Source organism: Ctenopharyngodon idella, chromosome 3 (genome assembly GCF_019924925.1).
Source record: "Ctenopharyngodon idella isolate HZGC_01 chromosome 3, HZGC01, whole genome shotgun sequence".
Lineage (NCBI taxonomy): Eukaryota > Metazoa > Chordata > Actinopteri > Cypriniformes > Xenocyprididae > Ctenopharyngodon > Ctenopharyngodon idella.
In genome coordinates this window covers 11,585,452-11,613,448 of record NC_067222.1, presented here as the reverse complement: position 1 = coordinate 11,613,448, position 27,997 = coordinate 11,585,452, and the positions used below count along the sequence as shown (strand labels likewise).

General features: G+C 36.8%; 2 protein-coding genes across 7 annotated transcripts in view; both read right to left on the bottom strand.

Moving 5' to 3' along the window:
* Positions 1-25,250, bottom strand: part of LOC127509938 (gastrula zinc finger protein XlCGF52.1-like) — a 316,344-nt gene extending 291,094 nt beyond the window's left edge. For 4 of the 6 annotated variants that reach the window (XR_007929400.1, XR_007929401.1, XR_007929402.1 and 1 more), the window contains exon 1: positions 25,015-25,250. Coding sequence is in view for 3 of the 6 variants with exons in the window: in XM_051889325.1 (XP_051745285.1) it covers positions 25,015-25,072 (58 nt within the window). In the remaining 3 variants the exon portion in view is untranslated. Of the gene's footprint in view, positions 1-16,183; positions 16,343-21,372; positions 21,733-23,100; positions 24,437-25,014 lie in introns of those variants that run through there. The other 2 variants (XM_051889311.1, XM_051889326.1) reach the window with 2 other exon arrangements.
* Positions 72-9,960, bottom strand: LOC127510035 (ER lumen protein-retaining receptor 3-like). The gene is made up of 5 exons (XM_051889523.1): positions 9,579-9,960; positions 9,055-9,155; positions 8,263-8,421; positions 5,713-5,968; positions 72-5,605 (listed from the first exon to the last, which is right to left on the bottom strand). The coding sequence occupies exons 1-5, from the start codon at positions 9,667-9,669 to the stop codon at positions 5,517-5,519; spliced, it is 696 nt and encodes a 231-aa protein (XP_051745483.1). The 5' UTR covers positions 9,670-9,960; the 3' UTR covers positions 72-5,516.
* Positions 25,251-27,997: the final 2,747 nt, after the last annotated feature.

The following is a 27,997-nucleotide window of genomic DNA, read 5'->3' as shown; positions in this document are numbered from 1 at the left end:
AAACTTAATGTTCTGAAAACTTAGGAGATGGCTATTGATTTTAGCTCTAGGACGAAATTTATTCAGTATAGTCAAGTCGAGTCATCTTTATTTATATAGCGCTTTTTACAATGCAGATTGTGTCAAAGCAGCTTTAGAGTGAGAACTGGTATATAATTTTGGCTGCACAGCAGCTCTTAAAGAAAATGGTGTCAATGTCCAGCTTAAGTAAATTCAGTATTGATTCATTCTGATGTAAGAATCAATAATTAGTTAATTTATCTATATATCAGCACTGGATAAAACAGTAATGTCATCGTCCAGCTCAGTTCTGTTTGCATACAATAGTGTCAATGCAGGCAGATCAAAAATCATTGTTGAATGTCAAGTGTCCCCAGCTAAGCAAGCGGCAAGGAACCAAACTCCATCAGGTGACATCAGATGATAAACAGGTGTTAAAATGGAGAAAAAAAACCTTGGGAGAAACCAGGCTCAGTCAGGGGGCCAGTTCTCCTCTGGCCAACAGCGAACAGTGTGTGATTATGATTCAGGCAGCATTACAGGTCATAAATCTGACTGGGATTGCAAAAGTCAAAATATTTAATCCAGTACCATCTAGTTGAAGATCGTATTCATCACGCTGGTATGGGATGGTTTGTTGGGAATCTGTGCCACTGGCTGTCGTGTCGATGAGGCCCTCACAGTGGGTGATCTAGTTGACTCAATCTCTGCTGACACTTCAGGGCTGCGTTGTCGTCATATCTAGGCATAGGTCCTCGATCTCACCTGGATATGGCCTGGATCCGGCTGACTACGGTAAACCTCGGGATAAACAGAAAGACTAATATTAGCATAGATGCCATTCTTCTTCTGATGTAACGAGTACATCTGGTGTTATAGGAAGTGTTCCCGGTTCCGGCTGACCTAATTTATGCAGCCTAACAATCCTTTAACAGATTTGAAAACATAAATTGATAATGTGTTATGTGTATGCCAGGTTAAAGAGATGTGTTTTTAGTCTAGATTTAAACTGAAAGAGTGTGTCTGCTTCCTGAACAATGCTAGGAAGATTGTTCCAGAGTTTAGGTGTCAAATAGGAGAAGGATCTACCGCCTGCGGTTGATTTTGATATTCTAGGTATTATCAGCTGGCCTGAATTCTGAGATCGCAATAGACGTGAAGGACTATAATGTGTTAAGAGCTCGCTCAGGTACTGGGGAGCTAAACCATTTAGTGCTTTCTAAGTAATTAGCAAGATTTTAAAATCTATACGATGTTTAACAGGAAGCCAATGCAGTGTTGACAGAACTGGGCTAATATGGTCATACTTCCTAGTTCTAGTAAGAACTCTAGCTGCTGCATTTTGTACGAGCTGTAGTTTATTTATCAGGCGAGCAGAACAACCACCCAGGAGAGCGTTAGAGTAATCTAGCCTTGAGGTCATGAATGCATGAACTAACTGTTCTGCATTTGTCATTGAGAGCATATGTCGTAGTTTAGATATATTTTTAAGATGGAAGAATGCGGTTTTACAGATGCTAGTAACATGGCCTTTCAAATGAAAGATTGGTATCAAAGAGCACACCCAGGTTCCTAACTGACGACGAAGACTTAACAGAGCAGCCATCAAGTGTTAGACAGTATTCTAGGTTATTACATGAAGAAGTTTTTGGTCCAAAAATTAGAATCTGTTTTTTCTGAATTTAGTAGTAGGTAGTAGTTATCTACAGCATTACATTTTACTTATAGATATTTCTAATCTAATACAGATATACTCTAAGTTACTTAAACCACAAAAGTAGGAAAACAAAACAACACCATACGGTTGGTTTCTTAAAGTGAAACACACAGGTTGTTATTGAAAACCATTAGATCCTTCATTTCCCCCCTTAAAATCACATAGGAAAACATTTCATTATATAGATTAATTAAATACAACAAACCTTCATAATCATTATCAAAACATGATTCGAAAAGTTAAGATGGCCAGTCCATACCCTTCCTTTCTACAAGCTCTTTAAAAAACAAAAAAAAAACAACAAAAAAAAAACAGGTCTTCTGTCAGACCATGCACCAGCGTCAAGTGAGGGGTGTATCTGACATTGGATTATAACCTCACAGCAGTCAATTGTCTCACAAAACAAATCAACACTCTTATGACAATGTACAAGAGTAAGGTGAAAAACAATCCTGAAACTGTAACTAATAAAGATGTGTGTCCCACTCAGATTAGAAAAGAACTTCAGCTAAATTGTGCACTGCTCTACCAGTGTTGTCTGTGATTTATGAACAACACTTAGTTGCAATCACTTTGCATGTTCCTCCCTGGAAGGCTAACAGTATATCAAGAGCCATTCAATCCTCATTGCATGCACTTCCTCTGAAATGTTAGCAACAGAAACAAGTGTAGTGTTTGCTGTGGCCTCAAACGCCTCATGTAGTGCCTGTTCCTCATTCTGTAAATCGCTTGCTCCCAAAAACAGTAAAAACCCAAAGTGCATGATATTAGGTGCACACCTGCAAACTCCAAAGTGGTGAAAAAGGTGACATGTTTCCAAAGGGGGTCTGGGGGCATCCTCCCCCAGGAGAAAATTTTTGTGATTTTAACATATAAAATAAGTATTCTGGTGCATTCCCACAAGAAAATAAATGGAAAAAAACAACATTTGCTTCAAGTAAAATAAATAAAAATTATTGACACTAGAGCTGGGCATTGACACAAATTTCACAATTGGATTCGATTTTGATTCAGAAGCGTGCGATTTGATTTCGATTTGATTACCTTCAATTCAATAATGATTAATTTGGGGCCTATCAGGTAAAGTACATGGCAAATTTCCTCAAAGAAAAAAAATCTCTCTCAACTAATGCTGTAAACTATTCAGGGAACCACAGCTGGTACATCATTATAATATTAAAGGTTAAAATTAATTGAGTTGTAAGCTACTTACATATAAATTACACATAAATAAGTTATTATAATACATTTTTAATGACATAGTTATGTTTCTACTCGTTTTTAATATCGGCCTAAACATTAAAAGGTTTTATACATTCAATATTGAAGCACATGTTAAGTGCAAGAATATGCAATGGCCTAATAGTTCATTTTTGACTAACAAGTTTTTTGACATTGAACGGCTTTTCTGAGGTAAATGTTACGGTAAATGTGATATTTTTACAAGCTATTTTATTGGTGCTTTTCCGCGGTTGAAACAATGATTGATGGATTAACGTTACACATGACATGATACGGATTTCAGTAAGTTGTACTGGATCTTTCAACTATATATTTCCCAATATTGATGCTTGGCAATTATAGTAATATGGACCACTTAAAAGTGTCACATGTCCTCTTTGTAATAAATACTTTTTGAACAGAAACATAAAGGCATCAAACACAAGACTCATCCAGCAAATCTGGTCACTGTAAGGTAGTGATGTTACATACAACACTGAAGCTTCAAAGCATGTATTGAGAATGCAGCGAAATTTCTCTTAAAGCTCCGTGCCAGAGCGCGTATTGTTTTCAGATAAACACGTGATCAACGAAAAACGAAGCCTCACTTTCTTTCCAGTCACATGGATGCTTCACTTTTGTGTCAGGATGTTTGAAACCAGACCAGTTCTCAATGGGTTTATGGACGTTAAAGTCCATTTACTAAGATTTTTTTTATATATAAGCCTATAGCATATATTACATGATCATATATTCTGCCATATAAACAGTATAAAACCATAAAATAATTAGAGCACCATTTACTTGCATCAAACAACTCTGTTGGTAGGCTATTATTATAATTAATATTATTATAATTGTTACATCTAATTTACTGCCACATTTTAATATGTGAATTATATAATCCAGCCTGGTCTCGTTGTTAATAGGTATTAATACGTAACTTTCAAAGACACAAAACATACATTTTTGTACGTTTAGAAAGGTGCTAAAACGTACAATATTGACGTAATTATGGCACTAAAACGTAAAAATACTTACGTTTTTTTACAGCGAAAAAATGTAAAATATTTACGAATCTTATCATGTCTTAAAGATATATGTATAATTTCCCTTTTATCGTTTTGTAGATAAATGTAAGATCCCTAAACCCCATCCCGAACTTAAACCTACCCATTTTATACAGAATGTTAAAAGAATAAAACATAAAGAACAGAAATGTGTAGGAAAATGACAATTTTAGTAAAAATATAACATTAAAACGATATTTTGAGCCACTAATCCTACACCTACCCCTAAACCTACCCATAACCATTTCTTTAAACTACCTACTGTTATAAATAAAAGAATGACAGACAAACAATCACAATAATTTATTTTTTGCGAAAATGTCAAAAGTGGTACCAAAAGTAGTTCAAATGATGATGAGTTCCAGTCACAGTCCTCTCTGGCGGTAATAGTTTTTTATAGGGTACAGAGCAGAATTTAATTTATTAATCCATGAAAATATGATGAATCCGGCTTCTCTCCGTGAAGGCGCGCACTCATTTCAAATGTCAATCCACTGAAACACGGCATGTCGTAATCTGTGACGAAGGTGAGAACCAATGAGCGTTTGATATCAGTGCTGTAAACCATGTCGTAACGCTTCTCGAGGGTGGCGCTACTTTCAAATTTGAATCATAACGAGCGCGAGCTTTGACTGTGACGGTCGCTGTTGCTGAGAATGAAGATGAAGATCGATGGATAAAGGGCTGAATTTGGATCTGTTCCTTACAAACATATGGATTCTAAAGATTGGGAGTACAGCGAACAAATAAAATTGATGTGATTTGTGAATTTATGTTGTGTTTTGGTGTATCTTATGGTTGTATTGTCAGTCACTGCATAGGAGAAAACGCCTTCTGTGTCGCACAGCAAACAAACTAAATATTGCAAAATGGTTAAACAGTTACAGAAAATTTATTCATAAGGTTTTAAATTGTAGTCTTGTTTAACATTATGCAATCCTCCGAAATGAGCAGCACGAGTCACGAACAGAAATGTTATTTCATATTAAGTAGAGGAGTAAACTGCTTTAAATAAATTTGACTAAAAACATCATTAAAGACACGATTTTAATATTAATACATGGGAATTCATATACATTCACACTTTACGTTACATGATTTACATTTTTATTGCTGTTCATACGTAAGTATTTTTACGTTTTAGTCCTCTAAATACGTCAATGTTGTACGTTTTTGTGTGTATGAAAACGTAAGTAAATGTACGTGTGGTAGAACCACACTTTACGTAAAAATACACACGTATTCTCATGAGATCACGTTGCAGCCCATAATCAGAAAACTAAACATTTAGTTGTCAGGTTTTTATTTGTGCTTAATGGAAGAAACAACAGATCTGCACTCTCGGGTTTATGGCTGCTGTACATTTTACCTGCCACAAGATTGAACTGTTTTCAACACTTCTGAAGCTTCGAATCTTTCCCCGAAACAGAAAAAAGCGTCAAAAGCGTTCTCCATCCCTACTGTAAGGAATGATAACAGAAGAACTACAGCGGCAGGCAGGGATGATGTCACTGCTGGGTGTGGCCTAATGAAGGGGCGGGGTCTGATAACTCAGTAACTGACAATGGCAGTGTCACCTTTTCACTTCTACTCAGCACTGTAGAGAGAGACAGACAGACAGATAAATAGATCAGTTTTAGAGTCCAGTAATAATTTCATAAAACAGACAGAAATTAAAATCAAAGGTGTGTGATGTCTGCTGACCTCTGGTGAAGTAGAGATAGAAGAAGAAGCAGCAGTAGATGATGGTCTGGACGACGCCGGACACCGCAGCGATCTGGTCGTAGAACCCCTCATAGTAAAAGCGCCACACCCAGTTACAGAGGTACAGTGCGCGGTACAGACCCAGGAAGAACAGGTAGTGTGTGAGGAAGGACTCTGCTTCGCCCGTCTTCCTGATCATGAACATCTGTGGCAGGATGGCCACCGACTCCAGATAGATGGAGAACGTCCACATGATCTACACAAACACATCCATGATAACACAGTAATCATTTAGTGACGGAGTGACAATTAAGCCCTCCAGGTGTGTGTGTGTGTTGTTTTACTCTCTGTGTGTTTCTGTTACAGGAGCCTGCCCCTATTGGTACATCCATCTGCAGTTGTTCCAGTCAATGGCTGCCTGCCTCGTGTGATTAGCCAATCACACACAGAGACTTGAGATCACTAAAGTCTCTAAAAACCCAAGATGGCTGATACATAAAGACCTTTTTTGTACTGCTTCTGTTTTTTTATTGTAAAAGGTTTTCAGTTTGTTTTCTTTTCTTAACTTTATTTTTTAATTGGGAACAGGTTTGGCACCCTACAGGATTTTTCTCCATATAGTGGACTTCAGTGGGGACCAACAGGTTGAAGGTCCAAATGTCAGTTTCAGTGCAGCTTTAAAGAGCTCTACATGATCCCAGGTGAGGAATAAGAGTCTTATCTAGAGAAACCATTGGTCATTTTCTAAAAAAATAAAAATGTATATACATTTTAACCACAAATCCTCGTCTTGCACTTATCTGCGATGCGCCACACATTACGTAATCACGTTGGAATTGGTCACCCGTGACGCAGGCAGAAGCATTTAGTATCTGTAGTCTTTATTTCAAACTTGAATTATTAAAAGAAAAAGACAAAAAAATAACACAAAAATATATATAAAAAAAAAAAAAAAAAAAAAAAAAAAAAAAAAAAAACAATAACAGAATACTCAACCAGAATACTCAAAAATATAATACTCAACCTGTTCGGAAAGGGATAGGTAGAAGCCCTAGGCTTAATAAATCCTACCCCCAGTACTTAACAAATCCAAATCACAATTAAACCAGATAAATCAGACATGCCATAAAATGTGCTTTTAACCCGTTTAATCCCAAATTTTTCCCAGAGATGACATATATGAATTTGTATGGTATTTGTAAGGATATTAAACAATCAATGTCAATTATGTAAAAAAAAATATATATATATATTGAAAAGTCCATGAAAAATTGGGTTTTATGTGGTAGAACACAGGGAGTCTAGGTCTATGGTGTCAATGCATTTACAAAATGACAAACCTCCAGCAATTAGTTTGAAGATTGGGTTAAATAGATGAAATTAGTGTTTTATTCCATTAACAAAGAAGTAAACATTGTCTGTCTCAGTTTTAAAAAGGACAAAATAGCATTCCTAAGCAGCAGTACGGCAGAAATAATCCATAAAATTATGACAAAATGACATAAATTGTAGGAAATTGGAATATAATTATTAAAAACTTCATTATAAACTGAAATAAATATGTACAGACTGACAGACAGAAGATAGATAGATAGACAGACAGTCAGACAGACAGACATATATATAGATAGACAGTCAGTCAGACAGACAGACAGACAGATAGTCAATCAGACAGACAGACAGACAGTCAGATATATAGATAGATAGATAGATAGATAGATAGACAGACAGACAGACAGACAGTCACACAGACAGACAGATAGTCAGACAGACAAGACAGACAGACAGACATATAGTCAGTCAGACAGACAGTCAGATATATAGATAGACAGACAAACAGACAGTCAGACATACAGGCAGATAGTCAGACATACAGGCAGATAGTCAGACATACAGGCAGATAGTCAGACAGACAGATAGACAGACAGGCAGATAGACAGACAGGCAGATAGACAGACAGATATATAGATAGATAGACAGACAGACAGACAGATATATAGATAGATAGACAGACAGACAGACAGATATATAGATAGATAGACAGACAGGCAGATAATCAGTCAGACAGACAGATAGTCAGACAGACATATAGTCAGTCAGACAGACAGTCAGATATATAGATAGACAGACAAACAGACAGATAGTCAGACATACAGGCAGATAGTCAGACAGGCAGATAGACAGACAGACATATAGTCAGTCAGACAGACAGTCAGATATATAGATAGATAGACAGACAGGCAGATAGTCAGTCAGATATATAGATAGACAGACAGACAGACAGGCAGATATATAGATAGACAGTCAGACAGACAGATAGTTAGACAGACAAGCAGATAGACAGACAGACAGATATATAGATAGATAGACAGATAGTCAGATAGATAGTCAGACAGACAGATAGTTAGACAGACAGATAGACAGATAGTCATACAGACAGACAGACAGTCAGACAGACAGACAGACAGTCAGTCAGACAGACAGACAGGCAGATAGTCTGTAGTCAGTGTTTCATCTTATTATCTAAAGCATGTATCGCTGAACTCTGACCTCCATCAGTGTGAAGTCGTGGTTCACCAGGAACGACAGGCCGGCCACCGGCACCAGCAGGAACTCCACGCGGAACGAATCGTTCTTAGAGTCGTATGAGTTCCTGAAGCGCAAGTAGATGAGGCTGACAGTGGCGTACGCCAAGACCAGATACACCACCTGAGAGACAGACAGAGAGACAGATGTCTGGATGTGATTTACACTAGCTATATTTCCATCCAAAGTTGCAAAATTAACTTGTGCATAAAATTGGAATATCACATAAAACATTAGTGAATACATCAGCATTTCCATCCCAGTATTGTAACCAGTACTGTTGTTATGTACGACAACAATCTTGTTGTGAAAGTCTTGGGAGAGCTCTTTGCCTCTACCCATCATGAGATGTCCAATACTTGCATTCAGAGGTGCATAAGCCTTTTTCTAATCTAACAACTACTTAGTGAACTCTGTTGCTTTCTTGCCTTGCCTTAGTGTACTGCTTTTTCTCAGTGTGTTCAATACTTTTTACCCGTGTCATTTCACTTTATTACACAACGTTTTTACGGATTGTAGTATTATGATTTAATTATTTGTATTGATTTCTTGAGCTAACATCAGCATCTGGTCAAAACTGTATGTGAATTGCTGCATTAGAACTTTGTATAATAATAATTTAAAATTTTTTTTTAACATATTCAATACTTATTTTACCTGCTGTGTATGTATAATATACTACTACTAAATGATTGAATGTAAATATTATAATTATGACTTAGTGTTTCATAACACCCCCCTTATGTGGCACTTTACCTTCAAGAAGATGTTGTAGATGGAGATGAAGGAGGTGAACAGGTCCAGATATCTGGTGGTGAAGACCAGCGCGAACAGCACCTGAGACTTCCCAGAAATACCTGAAATACACAACAACAAACTTCAGAACTGAACGGAAAGACTTGCCTCAAACAACTCTGTTGGTCTTATTATTGTTGTTGTTGTTCTTGTTACTTTGAATTTATTGCCATGAACTATGCTATCAGAAAACTATAGAGATAAATTTATCCTGCTACAAGATGGCACAGTTTTTTTTTCCTCCTGGTGCTTTTAAACTTTTCCGAAACAATCTTGACACGCTGTAATCAGCTGCCATGTAAACTCAATAAAACTTAACATGAACAATCGCGTAACATCATTTACTAACAGTCGCGCTTTTACGTAATTTGAGCGTTTACATTTTTTTTTTTTTTTTTTCAGGCGTAAATACACTGTAAAGAAGATTCCTTCCGGTACATTTCCACATTCACTTTCTAATCACTTCTGTTTACAAAGCACATTACCTGCGCATGATTTGGATCTCCAGATTTTCAGGAACAGACTAATAAGGACCACCAGATGACAAACATCTCCAGACAGTCTTAATATATTCATCTTATCGATCAGTAATCAGGGCTGGTCTTAAAGGGTTTCGCAGCTGTTCTCAGATCAGATGTTCGTCCATCAGAAATGATACAAATCGTTCTTGCTCCTCAGCGCGCGCGTCGGTACGGTATAAAGTTGTTTTTATATTGGACATTCACTTGAAATTCGAGCTTCTCCTCTATCATAATCGGAAAGCAGGTGCAATATCAAGTTGGTTAAAACTTTGTTTGTCGGTGTCCAGATAAAAGACGAAACTGGTGTTTCTGTTACTTTCAGTTTCAGTGGGCGGAGCTGACATTAATTCATGAGTTTCTTGGACATGCGCATGGAACTGAGAATATTTTAGTTCACGCTCCTCCTTGATCAAAACATCCGTCTTTAAATGTTTTGATTGTTGTGCTTGTGTGTGTGTATATGTATATATATATATATATATATATATATATATATATATATACAGGTGCTGGTCATATAATTAGAATATCGTGAAAAAGTTCATTTTTTTATTGTAAATTATTTTAAAAAATTAAACTTTCATATATTCTAGATTCCCTACATGTAAAGTAAAACATTTCAAAAGTTTTTTTTTTTTTAAATTTGTTGATTAGAGCGTACAGCTAATGAAAGTCCAAAATCCAGTACCTCAAAATATTAGAATATTTACATTTGAGTTTTATTAAATGACCATCCCTACAGTATAAATTCCGGGTATCTTTTGTTCTTTGAAACCACACTAATGGGGAAGACTGCTGACTTGGCAATGGTCCAGGAGACAATCATTGACACCTTCCACAAAGAGAGTAAGTCACAGAAGGTCATTACTGAATGGGGTGGCTGTTTACAGAGTGTATATCAAAGCATATTAAATGCAAAGTTGACTGGAAGGAAGAAATTGGGTAGGCAAAGGTGCACAAGCAACAGGGATGACCGCAAGCTTGAGAATACTGTCAAGTAAAGCCAATTCAAACACTTGGGAGAGCGTCACAATGAGTAGAATGAAGCCGGAGTCAGCGCATCAAGAGTCACCACACTCAGACATCTTCAGGAAAAGGACTACCAAGCCACTTCTGAACCAGAGACAACGTCAGAAGCATCTTACCTGGGCTAAGGAGAAAAAGAACTGGACCGTGAACAGTGGTCGAAAGTCCTCTTTTCAGATAAAAGTAAATTTTGCATTTCATGTTGAAATCATGGTCCCAGAGTCTGAAGGAAGACTGGAGAGGCACAGAATCCAAGCTGCTTTAAGTCTAGTGTGAAGTTTCTGAAGTCAATAATGATTTGGGGGGGCCGTGACGTCTGCTGGTGTTGGTCCATTGTGTTTTATCAAGTGCAAAGTCAATGCAGCCATTTTCCAGGAGATTTTGGAGCACTTTATGCTTCCATCTGCTGACAAGCTTTATGGAGATGCTGATTTCCTTTTCCAGCAGGACTTTAGCACCTGCCCACAGTGCAAAAACCACTTCCAAGTGGTTTGCTGAGCATGATATTACTGTGCTTTATTGGCCAGCCAACATGCCTGACCTGAATCTATGGGATATTTTCAAGAGAAAGATGAGAAACAGTCGATCCAACAATATACAGATGATCTGAAGGCTCAATAGTGCCTCAGCAGTGCCACAGGCTGATCACTTCCATGCCACACTTCACTGATGCAGTAATTTGTGCTAGGAGCAAGTCATTTGCTGTAATATGTCCTGCCGATCAAGTATTGAGTGCACAAAAGAACATACTTTAAAGAACTTGAACTTTTCTGTTTTGCAGATCCATTTTTTGATTGATCTTAGGAAATATTCTAATATTTTGAAATACTGGATTTTGGACTTTCATGAGCTGTACACTCTAATCATCAAATTTAAAAAAAAAAAAAACTTTTGAAATGTTTTACTTTACATGTGGGGAATCTAGAATATATGAAAGTTTCATTTTTAAAAATAATTTATAATAAAAAAATGAACTTTTTGATGATATTCTAATTATATGACCAGCACCTGTATATATATATATATACAGTTCACAACTTTGGTATTAGTAAGGTACTAGTAAAGGGGGGCACTGGGCACTTGGAGGCACCACTGTTTGGCACGACCAGAGGTGCTTCTCATTTCTTATTTGTGCATCCTCGTTCCCGTTCCTCGCGCCTCAGCTTTACCCCCATAGGATGTGAGAGGAGGATGTAAGGAAAGAAAATGAGGATGGAGGAATCTAAGGAAATGTTATTTCTATATTGGAATATTGGAACATTCATAATAAATATTAATTACGTGTTATATTAATAATATGTGAGATGTAAAGTTTATTTCAACAGCAACAGTAAATCATACATTTAAATCATTGTGACAGATGTGAAAAGGGAGGAGAATTTACATGTGCATCAGGTTTTTCGACGAGAAAGGCCCTGTCCCATGGCACGCTTTATAGCACTTTTCGTCTTTTGGACTAACAATGGCTGCCACATGCACATGTCCGTTAAACAAGACCGTAGTGTCCCATTTGTCAATTTTAGGTCTCAGAACGGTGCTCATGAACGCCCTTGTGGTCGATATGTGCCCTCAATGCATACTTTTGCTGAGCCCGCACTGGTACAAGCATTTCCCGACAGTCAAAGCGGCATTACATCACAAAAGTGCGGACTCGTAGGAAGACTGTGTTTAGGGTGCCATTTGGGACAGGGCTTCAGCATAGGATACACCTGTGTGTGTATCCTGTCCTTGGGAAGCTTCCTCACTCCTCGTGGTGCAATTTGAGAACTGAGATCCTTCAAGATGGCTGAGCTTGATCGGTTTCTGGGTCACTCAAATAGCATCAACACTCATTCAACAAGCATTCAAAATCATCAGCAGATCATCTCATTTTATTCTGAGTGTTTAACTGTTAGAAACAGATTATTTAAGTCAGTATAGCCTATAAAAACTGCTCTATTGAAAGACAATTCTGTTATTTCTCACAATATGGACAAAACATTGCTAGCGATGACATCAACGTCAATCAACGGTAAATTATCAAAACACAGCAAATTGAAAAAACATCTATAAAAATACAAGGATTACACGCCTCTTTATTCCAGCTGCTCTCTTTCTGCTGGTTCTGTAAAGCTGTGGTTGTTGTTTTTTCCATTCTCAACCTGAAACAGTAAATATGGTGAGCATCAGCATGTTCTTCAGCGAACCTCTTTGTTCTTCAGTATCATGATGTTTCATTCTGCAGGATCTCGCTGTCCTCTCCTTCCAAGATGCTTTCTGATAGTTCTGCATAAAAACAAAGAAAGTTTCATTTTCAACATACAAGATTTGAGATGTATAATCAATATTTCAGACTCTAAGACTAATCACACATTTTAAAAAAAAGTGACACTGATCATGTAACTCAAGATTTTCCAAATCATTCACAAAACAAAAATGATACATCCATATTTGTCGAAGCCACAACAACACAACACACAAAACAATCTTAAATTATCAACAACTAATTGATGAAATCGCTGCAGAAAAAGTGCACAAGCAAAGTTGCAAAAATGCTTCACTTTAAGCACTTCAAATAAACTCAAAAGCATACAGTTTAACACGGCTTACCCTGGACGTCGTACAGATGCATGTGTTGTTTACTCTGATGTGATATTCCCATTGTGAAACTTATATTTAATGGTTATATCCTTATCTGTAAATGTTAGAAAGTCATGTGAGTATTTTGGTTAAATGCTTGTCCTGAGAGTGAGCGAGTCTCTGTTCAACTTTACAGAATGAGCTCCAGCACCTCAAGCAGACGAAGAGCGATAACTCTGACTAAAACATTAAATGTAGGTTTCAAATTCTACATGTAACACTTTGTGTTTTTATGGAAACAGAAACTGTAACTAACGTGTCATGTTTTTTAAACAGAGAGGTGTTCTATTATCTCATCGCAATGAATAAAGCTGACCAACCAATAAGATGCGTGCTCTTGGTCACGTCCAACGTTTTGCTACGGTTTCCGGGTTGAACGACATGTTTCCTGGAAACGGTGTGCAACGGGTTTGAGATACGTTTTCTCTTGTTTGGTGGGTGTGTCAGAAATGTCTGCCCAATCAGTATCAACATGCATTTAAACCACGCTGAAACAGCTCATAAATGTAATTAACATCCAAATAAATTCACAAGAGCAAGTATATTGTTTGCACATGTTTATTTACAATAATGGCAAAATAACTTAAATAATAAGAGCACAAGTACAGATCTGGAACTTCTTTAAGTCTGTCTAAATATCATTTAGTTATTTAGTCTTCTGGTCCATATCCTTTTCTTTAGGAAGGTGTGCTATAAGACACTGATTAATGTAACATAAAAATACTATACTTATATATTTTGCTATTGTATTGTGGAGTGATACTTTAATAAACTTTCATAAACATAAAGGCAAATGTTGGATCACAATAATTAGGAACCACAGTTTCCACAAATCCCTTCACTCGATTGAGATGTTCTATTTTATTCTGGACAGCAAGGGCAGTGACTGTAACATTGAGCGTATTTTGCAGTATTAAACACGTATTTATACTGACTTCATCTTCAAAAAGGACACAAAGAATGGCCTTCTCAGCTGCCATAGTTGCAACTCTTGCGTCATCAGAACAGGGTGTTCAACACACCACCGTTTCCATTTAAAAAAACGCTTTGCAACATTTTGTCGGGCTGAACGCAGCCTTGGTGGCTTATAAACAGACTGTGTTACTACAAACCCGATTCCAAAAAAGTTGGGACACTGTACAAATTGTGAATAAAAAAGGAATGCAATGATGTGGAAGTTTCAAATTTCATAGATGACATATCAAATGTTTAAACTGAGAAAATGTATCATTTTAAGGGAAAAATAAGTGGATTTTAAATTTCATGGCATCAACACATCTCAAAAAAGTTGGGACAAGGCCATGTTTACCACTGTGTGGCATCCCCTCTTCTTTTTATAACAGTCTGCAAACGTCTGGGGACTGAGGAGACAAGTTGCTCAAGTTTAGGAATAGGAATGTTGTCCCATTCTTGTCTAATACAGGCTTCTAGTTGCTCAACTGTCTTAGGTCTTCTTTGTCGCATCTTCCTCTTTATGATGCGCCAAATGTTTTCTATGGGTGAAAGATCTGGACTGCAGGCTGGCCATTTCAGTACCCGGATCCTTCTTCTACGCAGCCATGATGTTGTAATTGATGCAGTATGTGGTCTGGCATTGTCATGTTGGAAAATGCAAGGTCTTCCCTGAAAGAGACGACGTCTGGATGGGAGCATATGTTGTTCTAGAACTTGGATATACCTTTCAGCATTGATGGTGCCTTTCCATATGTGTAAGCTGCCCATGCCACACGCACTCATGCAACCCCATACCATCAGAGATGCAGGCTTCTGAACTGAGCGCTGATAACAACTTGGGTTGTCTTTGTCCTCTTTAGTCCGGATGACATGGCGTCCCAGTTTTCCAAAAAGAACTTCAAATTTTGATTCGTCTGACCACAGAACAGTTTTCCACTTTGCCACAGTCCATTTTAAATGAGCCTTGGCCCAGAGAAAACGCCTGCGCTTCTGGATCATGTTTATATATGGCTTCTTTTTTGACCTATAGAGTTTTAGCCGGCAACGGCGAATGGCACGGTGGATTGTGTTCACCGACAATGTTTTCTGGAAGTATTCCTGAGCCCATGTTGTGATTTCCATTACAGTAGCATTCCTGTATGTGATGCAGTGCCGTCTAAGGGCCCGAAGATCACGGGCATCCAGTATGGTTTTCCGGCCTTGACCCTTACGCACAGAGATTGTTCCAGATTCTCTGAATCTTTGGATGATATTATGCACTGTAGATGATGATAACTTCAAACTCTTTGCAATTTTTCTCTGAGAAACTCCTTTCTGATATTGCTCCACTATTTTTCGTCGCAGCATTGGGGGAATTGGTGATCCTCTGCCCATCTTGACTTCTGAGAGACACTGCCACTCTGAGAGGCTCTTTTTATACTCAATCATGTTGCCAATTGACCTAATAAGTTGCAAATTGGTCCTCCAGCTGTTCCTTATATGTACATTTAACTTTTCCGGCCTCTTATTGCTACCTGTCCCAACTTTTTTGGAATGTGTAGCTCTCATGAAATCCAAAATGAGCCAATATTTGGCATGACATTTCAAAATGTCTCACTTTCAACATTTGATATGTTATCTATATTCTATTGTGAATAAAATATAAGTTTATGAGATTTGTAAATTATTGCATTCCTTTTTTATTCACAATTTGTACAGTGTCACAACTTTTTTGGAATCAGGTTTGTAATTGACAGCAAATAAAGCCCAAGTCAACAGTTTGACAACTTTATCAGGGTTTTTATCAGGTTTTGCTTTAGTTATGCTTACAACCCTGTCAGCTATTCTGGAAAGTTCATTTACTTGATAGTTTGGTGTCTACAGTTTATTGATAAAAACAGCAAAAATAACATTTCTACTCATCTAAATCTTGAATCTTTCTATCATGAATGTTGTTCAGCATCATGAATGAATGAAGAATAAACACCAACCTCTTTGTTCTTCAGTATCTTCAGTGTGTTTCATTCTGCAGGGTTCTGGATCACTCATGTTCTCACTGTCCTCTTTAATAAACTCAGTCTTTGCAGATTTCAGCTCTTCCTGATGCTCGTCTGATGGTAATTTATTCCATGTATTTATTGGGGAACTGCAGTGGGAGGAGCTTCACTGATGATGTGATTGCTGTGGGAGGAGCTTCACTGATGATGTGATTGCTGTGGGAGGAGCTTCATTGATGATGATTTCCAGTGTGGAGCTAATCTGCCAAAATTAAAAATATATCAGTTTGAGTTTGTTTTTATAATAATTGACACTTCTAAGCATTTATGCCTGTCTCTCTATTCATAGTAAAGTAACTGATGCTAATAAATAAATGTAGCGCCCCCTATGCCCTGATTGTAACCAGAGCAGCGCACCGGGTTCTTAAAGTGTCTCTCGGCTATGCACTAATGCTATCCTCCCCCTATGTCAGCTAGGAAATGTCACTGTATAATGACTTCAATCAACACAAATAGGTAAGTATAACAAAATTAACCTTTAGGTTTATTTATACACAGTAAAATAAAATAAAATAAATGTGTAAATATATGTTTAAATGTCAAATGTTCAATAAACTTCAAATTAAACCATACACTTGTCCTGTGTCTTTCTTTTCCTTTGAGGAAAATATGCAATCAATTCAAATAATCAATTATGACAGATCAACACTTCCTTAATATCTCAAATAAACCAATAATATCAATACAAAATATTCGTTTCAAAACCAATAGTTGAAACAATACCTTTTGTACCTTTTGAGTGGCCACTCACATACGCGCGCGCGCACACACACTAACAAGTCCCAACCCCTCCCCGTTGCAGGCCTGGACGTTGTTAGAGATCGTTGGGGCCGTGAAACAACAAATGGCCTCTTCACTCTATTGAGCAAATAAAATGAAACAAGATCACCTGAATTGAAGACATCAGCATAATAAATGAGGTGAAAACAGGAACTATTGACATGAAATAAAGAGTGTTTTCAGCAGCTCTGTTAATATTGATGATCCTCAGACTATCAACACTCATTCAACAAGACATTCAGATCATCTCACTTTATTCTGAGTGTTTGCTGTTAGAAACACATTATTTTAATCAGGATATATGCTAAAAGCCTAAACTGCTCTATTGAAAGATAATACTGTCATTTCTCACAATATGGCATGGATAAAACATTGATAACACCAAAACTAGGTCTGCATGACTTTGGAAAAAATAACATTGTGATATTCTGTTTATCTGCGATATATATTACGATGTGGTCAATTTGAACGATTTGAAATTGGGTGGTGAACAATTTCAAAACGATTTGAATAGCTCTATTTGGAAATAATTATTCATTCTAGGATGATTGTGGTGATTTTGCAGGGTGGTGCATCTGTATAGAAAATAATAAACAAATTACAAGCTTAGATAAATACAATAGAACAAAGATACAAATTAAATAAGCAGTGCTTTATGTTTTCATGTAAACCTAACTGCCCTAGAGGAACATACTGCAGTTGTATGGACCATAAATTCATTAAAAATACATAAAACTTTCTATCTGAACTCTAAAGGGTGTGTATTGTTACTGGCTCCGAGAACAACAATTTCAAGTTGGTTTTACTGTCAAGAGTGATGCTGAAGAAATGCTATTGACATTGTAGAATCAAGAAGAAGCTTGTAATACTGTATTCTTTCTCAAATCAGAATTAGATTGATCCACACTCATATCACTATCCTCTCCTCAGAGATTGTCATAAAGTCGTTTTTTTTTTTTTTTGCCCACAGAAAGTATTCTAGTCACTTCATTACATTAAGGTTGAACCATTGTAGTCACATGAACTGTTTTAAATATGTCTTTAATAACTTTCTGAGCGTTTTTGAAAATGTTAATTATCTTTCTGTCAATGGAGGATTTCATCACAAATATCTTAATTTGTGTTCTGAAGATAAACGGAGACTTGCGGGTGTGGAACGACATGAGGGTGAGTAATTAATGACAGAATTTTCATTTTTTGGTGAACTAACCCATTACATTGACAAGGTTAAAAAAAAAAAAAAACCTTGACAGTACAAAACATCTAAATCTAACCATCTAAAGTAGCAATTAACATTACATATGTGAAAAATGATGACTAAAAATAAAGTTATAGCTCTTACCTTTTCCTCAGAACTCCCGGTGGACTGACAACCGTTACGGCTCAAAGCCCGTGAGCGCTGCTAGTGGTTTCCAATTGCGTCACAGTAATTAACATCTAGCGATTTTATTCAATTATTTATTTATATTTGATGTGCATTTAAACGCTATATTACACTGAAATTAAATTACAAATAAATAAAGTAATTAAATAACAGGGTAGATAAAATACACACTTGTGAGGGTGAGGTAAATTTGACTTTTTTCTGCCATGATCACTCTGTATTTTTTGGGAAGATCATATGTGAACAAAAGTGGTCAATGTGGAAAATATGGGGAAATTCATGTTTTTTTTTTTTTTTTTTCTGTTTAAAATTCCTCTAATATTTAATGGAATATAGTTTTGATCGCAAGGCTTTTTTCCACCCACATTTTCACTGTTGACTGTAAGATTGGAAATGCATTTTTGAATATTAATATATTTTCTTGCCCCTGAAATACATTTTAAGATATATTTTAAGTATATGACGTTGAAACAAAATATACTTTCAGTTTCAAAAATACATTTTATTGAACTTCACTGTTTACAACACTGTTTACACACCATATATTTAAAATATATTTTGGCCAGATAAAATACATTTTTCCCATGTAAGAATGACATAATTTTTATTTTGGGGTGAACTATAACCTTTAATTAATTTCACAGCTTGACTGAACTATATGTTCTACAGAAGTGCACATTACCCATTCACAATTGTCTTTTCATTACAGTAAATACCCCTCTAATGCACCAAGAGGATATTTTGATTGGCACATATTGGTATAAGTCCAAAGGTGTAAACTGCTGAACCACCAGTGTTTTATTTTTGTTTTTGTTTTACTTGGTTTAGTGTCTGATTTTGTGTCATAACACACAACACATTTAAAGTTAAAAAAAAAGTAACAAAATGAAGACAAGTCTCAAAACTGATATTTTGCATGCTTACCTATGTACCTCCTAAAAACATGCTGAGACTCAAATCTCTGTCATTATAAACTGACCCCTAAAAGTAGAACTTTTAGCATTTTAGAAGATTACATTTGGAGTCTAAGGAATAAGAAATGTATCTGGAAATGTGCTCTAGAGTAGAGCCCTGCACTTTACTGTTTATTTTTAAAGGCACAATATGTAAGATTTTTGCAGTAAAATATCCAAAACCACTAGGCCAGTGTTATATATTTTGTTCACTTGAGTACTTACAATATCCCAAATGTTTCCAACTATTTGTAAATCCTGTCTGTGGTGTCATATCTGTGTTACCCTCGGTTTCCAGTTTTATTTTGTAGAAACCATAGAAACACCAAAGACGCTTTAATAAAGTTTTGGGACGCCTGCCTTTACATGCACATGAACTTTAACGACATCCCATTCTTAATTCGTAGAGTTTAATATGGAGTTAGCCTACTATATAACAGCTATAACAGCTTCAACTCTTCTGGGAAGGCTTTCCACAAGGTTTAGGAGTGTGTTTATGGGAATTTTTGACCATTCAGGTCAGGCACTGATGTTGGTGAGAAGGCCCGGCTCACAGTCTCCGCTCTAATTCATCCCAAAGGTGTTCTATCAGGTTTAGGTCAGGACTCTGTGCAGGCCAGTCAAGTTCCTCCACACCAAACTCGTTCATCCATGTCTTTATGGACCTTGCTTTGTGCACTGGTGTGCAGTCATGTTGGAACAGGAAGGATCCCCAAACTGTTCCCACAAAGTTGGGAGCATGAAATTGTCCAAAGTGTCTTGGTATGCTGAAGCATTAAGAGTTCCTTTCACTGGAACTAAGGGGTCAAGCCCAAGCCCTGAAAAACAACCCCACACCATAATCTCCTCCACCAAACTTTACACTTGGCACAATGCAGTCAGGCAAGTACCGTTCTCCTGGCAACCACCAAACCCAGACTTGTCCATCGGATTGCCAGACAGAGAAGTGATTCGTCACTCCAGAGAACACGTCTCCACTGCTCTGGAGTCCAGTGGCGGCGTGCTTTACACCACTGCATCTGACGCTTTGCATTGCACTTGGTGATGTAAGGCTTGGATGCAGCTGCTCGGCCATGGAAACCCATTCCATGAAGCTCTCTACGCGCTGTTCTTGAGCTAATCTGAAGGCCACATGAAGTTTGGAGATCTGTAGCTATTGACTCTGCAGAAAGTTGGTGACTTCTGTGCACTGTGTGCCTCAGCATGCGCTGACCCCGCTCTGTGATTTTACGTGGCCTACCATTTCATGGCTGAGTTGCTGTTGTTCCCAATTGCTTCCACTTTGTTATGATCCCACTAACAGTTGATCGTGGAATATTTAGTAGTGAGGAAATTTCACGGATGGACAGGTGGCAACCTATCACGGTACCATGCTTGAATTCACTGAGCTCCTGAGAGCGACCCATTCTTTCACAAATGTCTGTAGAAGCAGTCTGTATGCCTAGGTGCTTGATTTTATACACCTGTGGCCATTGAAGTGATTGGAACACCTGAATTCAGTGATTTGGAGGGGTGTCCCAATACTTTTGGCAATATAGTGTAGCTCAACACGTTTAGTCTTGTTTAAATCTAGTTTTCTTGATTTTCCGAGAGTACCAGGCTTTACAAAATGTTCTCCAACCAATACACCTATATAGGTTGTTTGTCACTTCCCTGAAATATGACCCATAGGAGCATTTACTAAAGTTGCGCCCCTATCGACAACAGGACACTTTCATTTTAATGCATTGTTCCTTTTTATCTGTGTCATATTTCGGGTTTCGCTCAATTGGCAGAGCATTGCAATATATAACAATATGCAATCATGTGATCATTTATTTTGTAAAAACTGTGTTTAAAGTTCATAGTAATTGTTCTGACTTCATGAAGCCTCATGGTGTGAATGAACAACAAACTGACTAGAACAAATTGTGAAATGTATATATGATACTCGATATAAAGAGTGAAACTGTTAATAATGTTGACAGACAACAATCTCATTCAATGACAGTCATGTGTGTGGTGAAATATGATTTATTAGGCATTTAAAAGCTCCATTGAGAAAATTAAAAACATGAAAAGCTCAAAAAGAAATCATAATAGGCTACTTCATGGCTTTCAGAACTAAAAATATTCCTGATTCAAGCAGAATCAGCAGAAAATCAAATGCACAATAACTACTAATTTCCTTTATAAAAGAGAACTGAGTAACACAAAAGCATTAGGTACATTAACACAAACTCCTGAAGATGAACTTTGGATGATGTTTGTTTGTCAAATCACTCATTGACACAACCTCTTTGTTCTTCAGTATCATGATGTTTCATCTGCAGGTTCTGGATCACTGGATCTCTCTGTCCTCTCCTTCCAGATGCTTTCTGGTAGGTCTGACAAAAACAAACAAGTTTCATTTCCAACAGACATGATGTGAGATGAATAGGAAATATTTCAGACTCTGCAATCAGACATAAAAAAAAAACAGTGACATTGATCATGTAACTCGGGATTGTCCAAATCATTCACAACACAAATCATATTTACATATATTAATCAGGTTTTGTTGAAGCCACAGCAACACAACACACAAAACAATCTTAAATTACCCAGGGCTTCAACTACTAATTGATGAAATCGCTGTAGAAAAAGTGCACAAGCAAAGTTGCAAAAATGCTTGACTTTTAGCACCTCAAATAAACTCATAAGCATACAGTTTAACACAAACTTCTTGTTTTCTTTCTTCTTCTTTTTTTAGTGAAACTACGAAATCTGACAGTTTAAGTTTTTTATTTCAATTTAGTTCAATAATTGACTGCAGATTTAAGGATGTTTTTGATATATTTCCTGTTGACACATGTTCCTAAAGTGGATTTTCTGTTTTGGGGGGAGGAGTGTTATGAATGTGAGCATTAAAGACGCAAGTTCTTTTGTTTCTGAATTGTTATTTCTGACTGTTCTTTAATGTCCTCTGTCATAAGTAGAAAAGAAAAAGACATGACATGGCGAAGCAAAAGTTTATTTATTTTAGTAAGTAGATCATGGTTTCTGCGCTGATGAAGACTAATTTATTCACTTTATAACTGTAAAACATCCTCGTTTGAACACCACTGCCTGAATATGTGTATGTGTGTTTATGCTTCAGATGCAAAACTTAATTGTAAGAAACTTATCAGATTATGATGATGTTGTGACTGATGTTATGATTTCATCATGGCCCATGATAGACTTTGTGTGTGAATGGTGAACCGTTTTTTTAACCGGTTTATTGAAACAAACTCTCCAAAAGAACCAGTTTGCGGAAAAGAACTGAACTTTCCATCACTGATGCTGACTGGTTAGGTGTTTGTTGTTGGCCTCGGCCCGACTGACTTGCAAACAGTGTATTTGAAATATTACTGAGTCCCCCTTTAAGATGTAGATAAAATTTACTTTTAAAAACCTAAATTTGATATGACAAATTTTAAATATTCGACTCATATTTATTGTACTAATGTTCTTCTATATTTTCATACTGAACTGACCGACAGCTTCAGTGATTATAAAAGCACTCTTGCTTTCTGTGTAATTCTTTGCAATTTGAAGACATTTTTGTTTTTCATGAGTCTTCATGAGTTTTCATACATAAATTCAAAAAGTGTCAAATGATGTGACGCACCAGTGCCTTCACCACACACCAGCTATACGTGGAGAGGAGAGACAGAGAGCCAACTAACACAGAAGAGACTTTGTTTCTCAGCACATAAAGATGAACTACTTACTGTGATCTCAGACTGTGGTGATGTGGTTTCTCCACTGCATGGATCTTCATGTGTATCTTCAGGTGACTTTTAAAAGAGAAACTCTTTCCACACTGATCACACGTGTGCGGCTTCTCTCTGCTGTGGATCCTCTCATGTCTTTTCAGATCTGTTAACTGCCTGCATCTCTTGTCACAGAATGAACACTTGTAAGGTTTTTCTCCAGTGTGGATCATCTCATGTGTTTTCAGATGTGCTGACTGACTGAATCTCTTGTCGCAGTACAAACACTTGTAAGGTTTTTCTTCAGTATGAACCCCCTCATGTGTTTTTAGATTTGCTAACTGATTGAATCTCTTGTCACAGTGTGAACACTTGTAAGGTTTTTCTCCAGTGTGAATTCGCTGGTGCACTTTTAAACTGATTTCATGAGTAAAAGTCTTCCCACACTCAAAGCACATATAAGCTTTTACACCAGTATGTATTTTCTCATGTGTTTGTAAATTTTGCAGCAGTGAAAAACTCTTTCCACACACAGAACATGAATGTGGTTTCTCCTTCGTATGAACTACCAGGTGTCTCTTCAGCTCTGATGCCCTAAGAAATGTTTTCCCACATTGATCACATGTGAACGACTTCTTTCCAGTGTGGATCCTCATGTGAACATTAAGGTTTGATGGTTGACTGAAACTCTTCCCACACTGATCACATGTGAACGGCTTCTCTCCAGTGTGGATTTTCATGTGTCCTTTAAGGTGTTCTGATCGGGTGAAACTCTTCCCACATTGATGGCATACATGTGGCCTCTCTCCGGTGTGGATCCTCATGTGAACATCAAGATGATGTTCGTATGTGAATCTCTTTTCACACTGATCACACATGAACGGCTTCTCTCCGGTGTGGATCCTCATGTGTCCTTTAAGGTGTGAAGATTGACTGAAACTCTTCCCACACTGATCACACTTGAATGGTTTCTTTCCAGTATGAACTCTCATGTGTGCATCAAGACTTTGTTTGCTTGTGAAATCGTTTCCACATTGACTGCATACATATGGCTTCACTCCAGTGTGGATCTTCATGTGTTCCTTAAGATTTCCTTTTTGTGTGAAACTCTTCACACACTGATCACACTTGAACGGTTTCTCTCCAGTATGAACTCTCATGTGAACATCAAGACTTTGTTTGTTTGTGAAGCTCTTCCCACACTGAGTGCAGGTTGTAGATTTCTTGGCTCTTCTTTTCTTTAAAAATGTATTTTTAGTCTTTGAGCGACTCAAAGGTTTTTCTCCAGGTTTGTCATGATGTTTCTCCTCCACTTCACTCAGTTCTTCACTCTCCTCGCTCTCTTCCATCAGGTCTGAAATGAAAGGACAAAAAAGTGAACCTGATGTAGTAGCAGAAAGTAGACAAGATTTCTTAAATTTGTGAGTCTCAGGAAGTGACATCATCTGGGCTCTTTCTAAAGCATGATGGGAGGAGAAGAAAATAATCTCAACCCATTGTCTCAGTTTTTACACAAACTGTACAGTGTTGATCACATTCATCAACCCTGTTACCAAAGTTTTACTATACATCAGCTTTTGTTAAAGTTACAATTACAACCCTGTCAACCATTTTGGAAAGTTCATTCACTTCATACATTTTGGTGTTAACTGGTTACTCCTAAAAATAACAATGTTGTAAACTATATTAAAAATGTCTAAAATTCTGGTAACGTTGCAAATTGTGAACCAGATATAAAATAAATGTGAAATAAAACAGTTAAAATAATATTTAGATTAATCTAATTTTGACAATCAATATGAAAGTTTCTTGAACCTCCCTTTACTGACCATACGTTACATTTTGTTTTATCTAAATCTGCTAAAGCGCTTTTGAATCTTTCTATCATGAATGTTGTTCAGCATCATGAATGAATGAAGAATAAACACCAACCTCTTTGTTCTTCAGTATCTTCAGTGTGTTTCATTCTGCAGGGTTCTGGATCACTCATGTTCTCACTGTCCTCTTTAATAAACTCAGTCTTTGCAGATTTCAGCTCCTCCTGATGCTCTGATGCTCGTCTGATGGGAATATTCCAGCATTTATTGGAGAACTGCTGTGGGAGGAGCTGATGATGTGATTGCTGTGGGAGGAGCTTCAATGATTATGATTTCCAGTGTGGGAGGAGCTGATCTGCCAAAATCAAAAATATAACAGTTTGAGTTTGTTTTTATAATAATTGACACTTCTAATCATTTATGCCTGTCTCTCTATTCATTGTAAAGTAACTGGTGCTAATAAATAAATAAATATTATTGCTAATCCTAACATTATTCTGCTTCTTTGTTAAAATACATGTAGATATCAAGAAATACAGAAAAGAATATAAATAATGTAAATTCTTCCAAATATATACGTAACGGTAAGAAAAAGTAAACAGTTAAAATTATAAACAGAAATATATGCCTATATTGTAGTCATCAAATCCCCTCAGTCTGCTGAAACCAATGAAATTAACTTTAAGTGTCAATTTACAGCAGATCTGAAGACATCAGCATAATAAATGAGGTGAAAACAGGAACTACTGACATGAAATAAAGAGTGTTTTCAGCAGCTCTGTTAATATTGATGATCCTCAGACTATCAACACTCATTCAACAAGACATTCAGATCATTAGCAGATCATCTCACTTTATTCTGAGTGTTTGCTGTTAGAAACACATTATTTTAATCAGGATATATGCTAAAAGCCTAAACTGCTCTATTGGAAGACAATACTATCATTTCTCACAATACGGCATGGATAAAACATTGATAACACCAAAACTAGGTCTGCATGACTTTGGGAACAAACTAACATGGCAATATTTTGTTTATCTGTGATATATATTGAAAACAGTTTGATTGGTTGTGGTCAATTTGAACGATTTTAAATTGGGTGGTCAACAATTTGAATAGCTCTATTTGGAAAGAATTATTCATTCCAGGATGATTGGGGTAAATTTGTAGGGTGGTGCATCTGTATAGAAAATAATAAACAAATTACAGGCTTAGATAAATACAATAGAACAAAGATACAAATTAAATAAGCAGTGCTTTATGTTTTTCAGGTAAATCTAACTGCCCTAGTGGAACATATTGCAGTTTTTTGGACCTAGTTTGATATTCAACCATTTCATAAATTAATTAAAAATACATAAAACTTCTGAACTCCAAATGGTGTGTTTTGTTACTGGCTCCGAGAACAATTTCAAGTTAGTTTTACTGTCAAGAGTGATGCTGAAGAAATGCTGTTGACATTGTAGAATCAAGAAGAAGCTTGTAATATTGTATTCTTTCTCAAATCAGAATTAGACTGATTTTTTTGGCGCACAAAAAGTATTCTAGTCACTTCATTACATTAAGGTTGAACCACTGTAGTCACATAAACTGTTTTAAATATGTCTTTAGTAGATTTCTGAGTGTTTTTGAACATGTTAATTATCTTTCTGTCAATGGAGGCCTCACTGAGATGTCGGATTTCATCACAAATATCTTAATTTGTGTTCTGAAGATAAACGAAGGTCTATCGGGTGTGGAACGGCATGAGGGTGAGTAATTAATGACAGAATTTTCATTTTTGGGTGAACTAACCCATTACATTGACAAAGTTAAAAAAAAAAAAACATTGACAGTACAAAAGTAGCAATTAACATTACATATGTGAAAAATGATGACTAAATAATATCTCTCTAATGCACCAAGAGGATATTTTGATTGGCACATATTGGTTAATGGGTCATTCTAATTTGAAGTCCAAAGGTGTAAACTGCTGAACCACCAGTGTTTTATTTTTGTTTTACTTGGTTTAGTGTCTGACTTTGTGACAATGAACAATCCACTGTCTGTACTTAACCTGTCACTGATGCTAGCACCCAAGCCTTATGATGTGATACGTCATATTCCACTGTTATATATGTGATGCTAAAGGCTACTTATGCTAAACCATTGCGATAATAAATACGCGTGTTCATGGGAAATACCAGTCGTCTCTCATAGTGAGAAGAAGCATGTGTGTCCTGTGAAGAAAATGGCAGAGATTAGAGGTGTAAGAGACACAACAGTCCTCAATCAGCATAATGACGATTCCCTCATCTGATTCAGAGCATTAGCATACTGTGATGATGATGAAGGCCATTGTTCCACATTTAACTCTCATGAATACTTTTAAAGTGATAACGGGCAGAGTTAAACCCATACTTCATGTCAATAGTTCCTGTTTTCACCTCACTAATTATGCTGAAGACTTCAGATCTGCTGTAAATTGACACTTCAAGGATTAGTTTGCTTAATAGTTCATAAGATACTCACCCCCATGTCATCCAAGATTTTCATGTCTTTCTTTCTTTTCTTTCTTTCGTGATGTAGGCAGAAGTACAGATCCAGTGTCTGCAAAGCGAACATGCAAAGATTAAGCCAAATGCCCTTTACAAAAAAAGGTAAAACAACAATATCGGACAATTTTGACGGACAAAGTTTCTCGCCACGTGACCTTTCAACATAATGCATGGCGCATCGCAGAGCAGTACATTTTATATATATATATATATATATATATACACAAAATGGTCGATCATTTCTTTAGACTCTTATTCCTCATCTGGGATCATGTAGAGCTCTTTGAAGCTGCACTGAAACTGACATTTGGACCTTCAACCCGTTGAACCCCACTGAAGTCCACTATATGGAGAAAAATCCTGGAATGTTTTCCTCAAAAAACTTCATTTCTTTTCAACTGAAGAAAGAAGGACATGGACATCTTAGATGACATGGGGGTGAGTAAATTATCAGGACATTTTCATTTAGAAGTCAGTTAAGATCATTTAATCGATGTCAACAGATTGAGAGTATTTATTGGGTACAAATATGTACATATATTTCTGTGTTTATGCTTTCA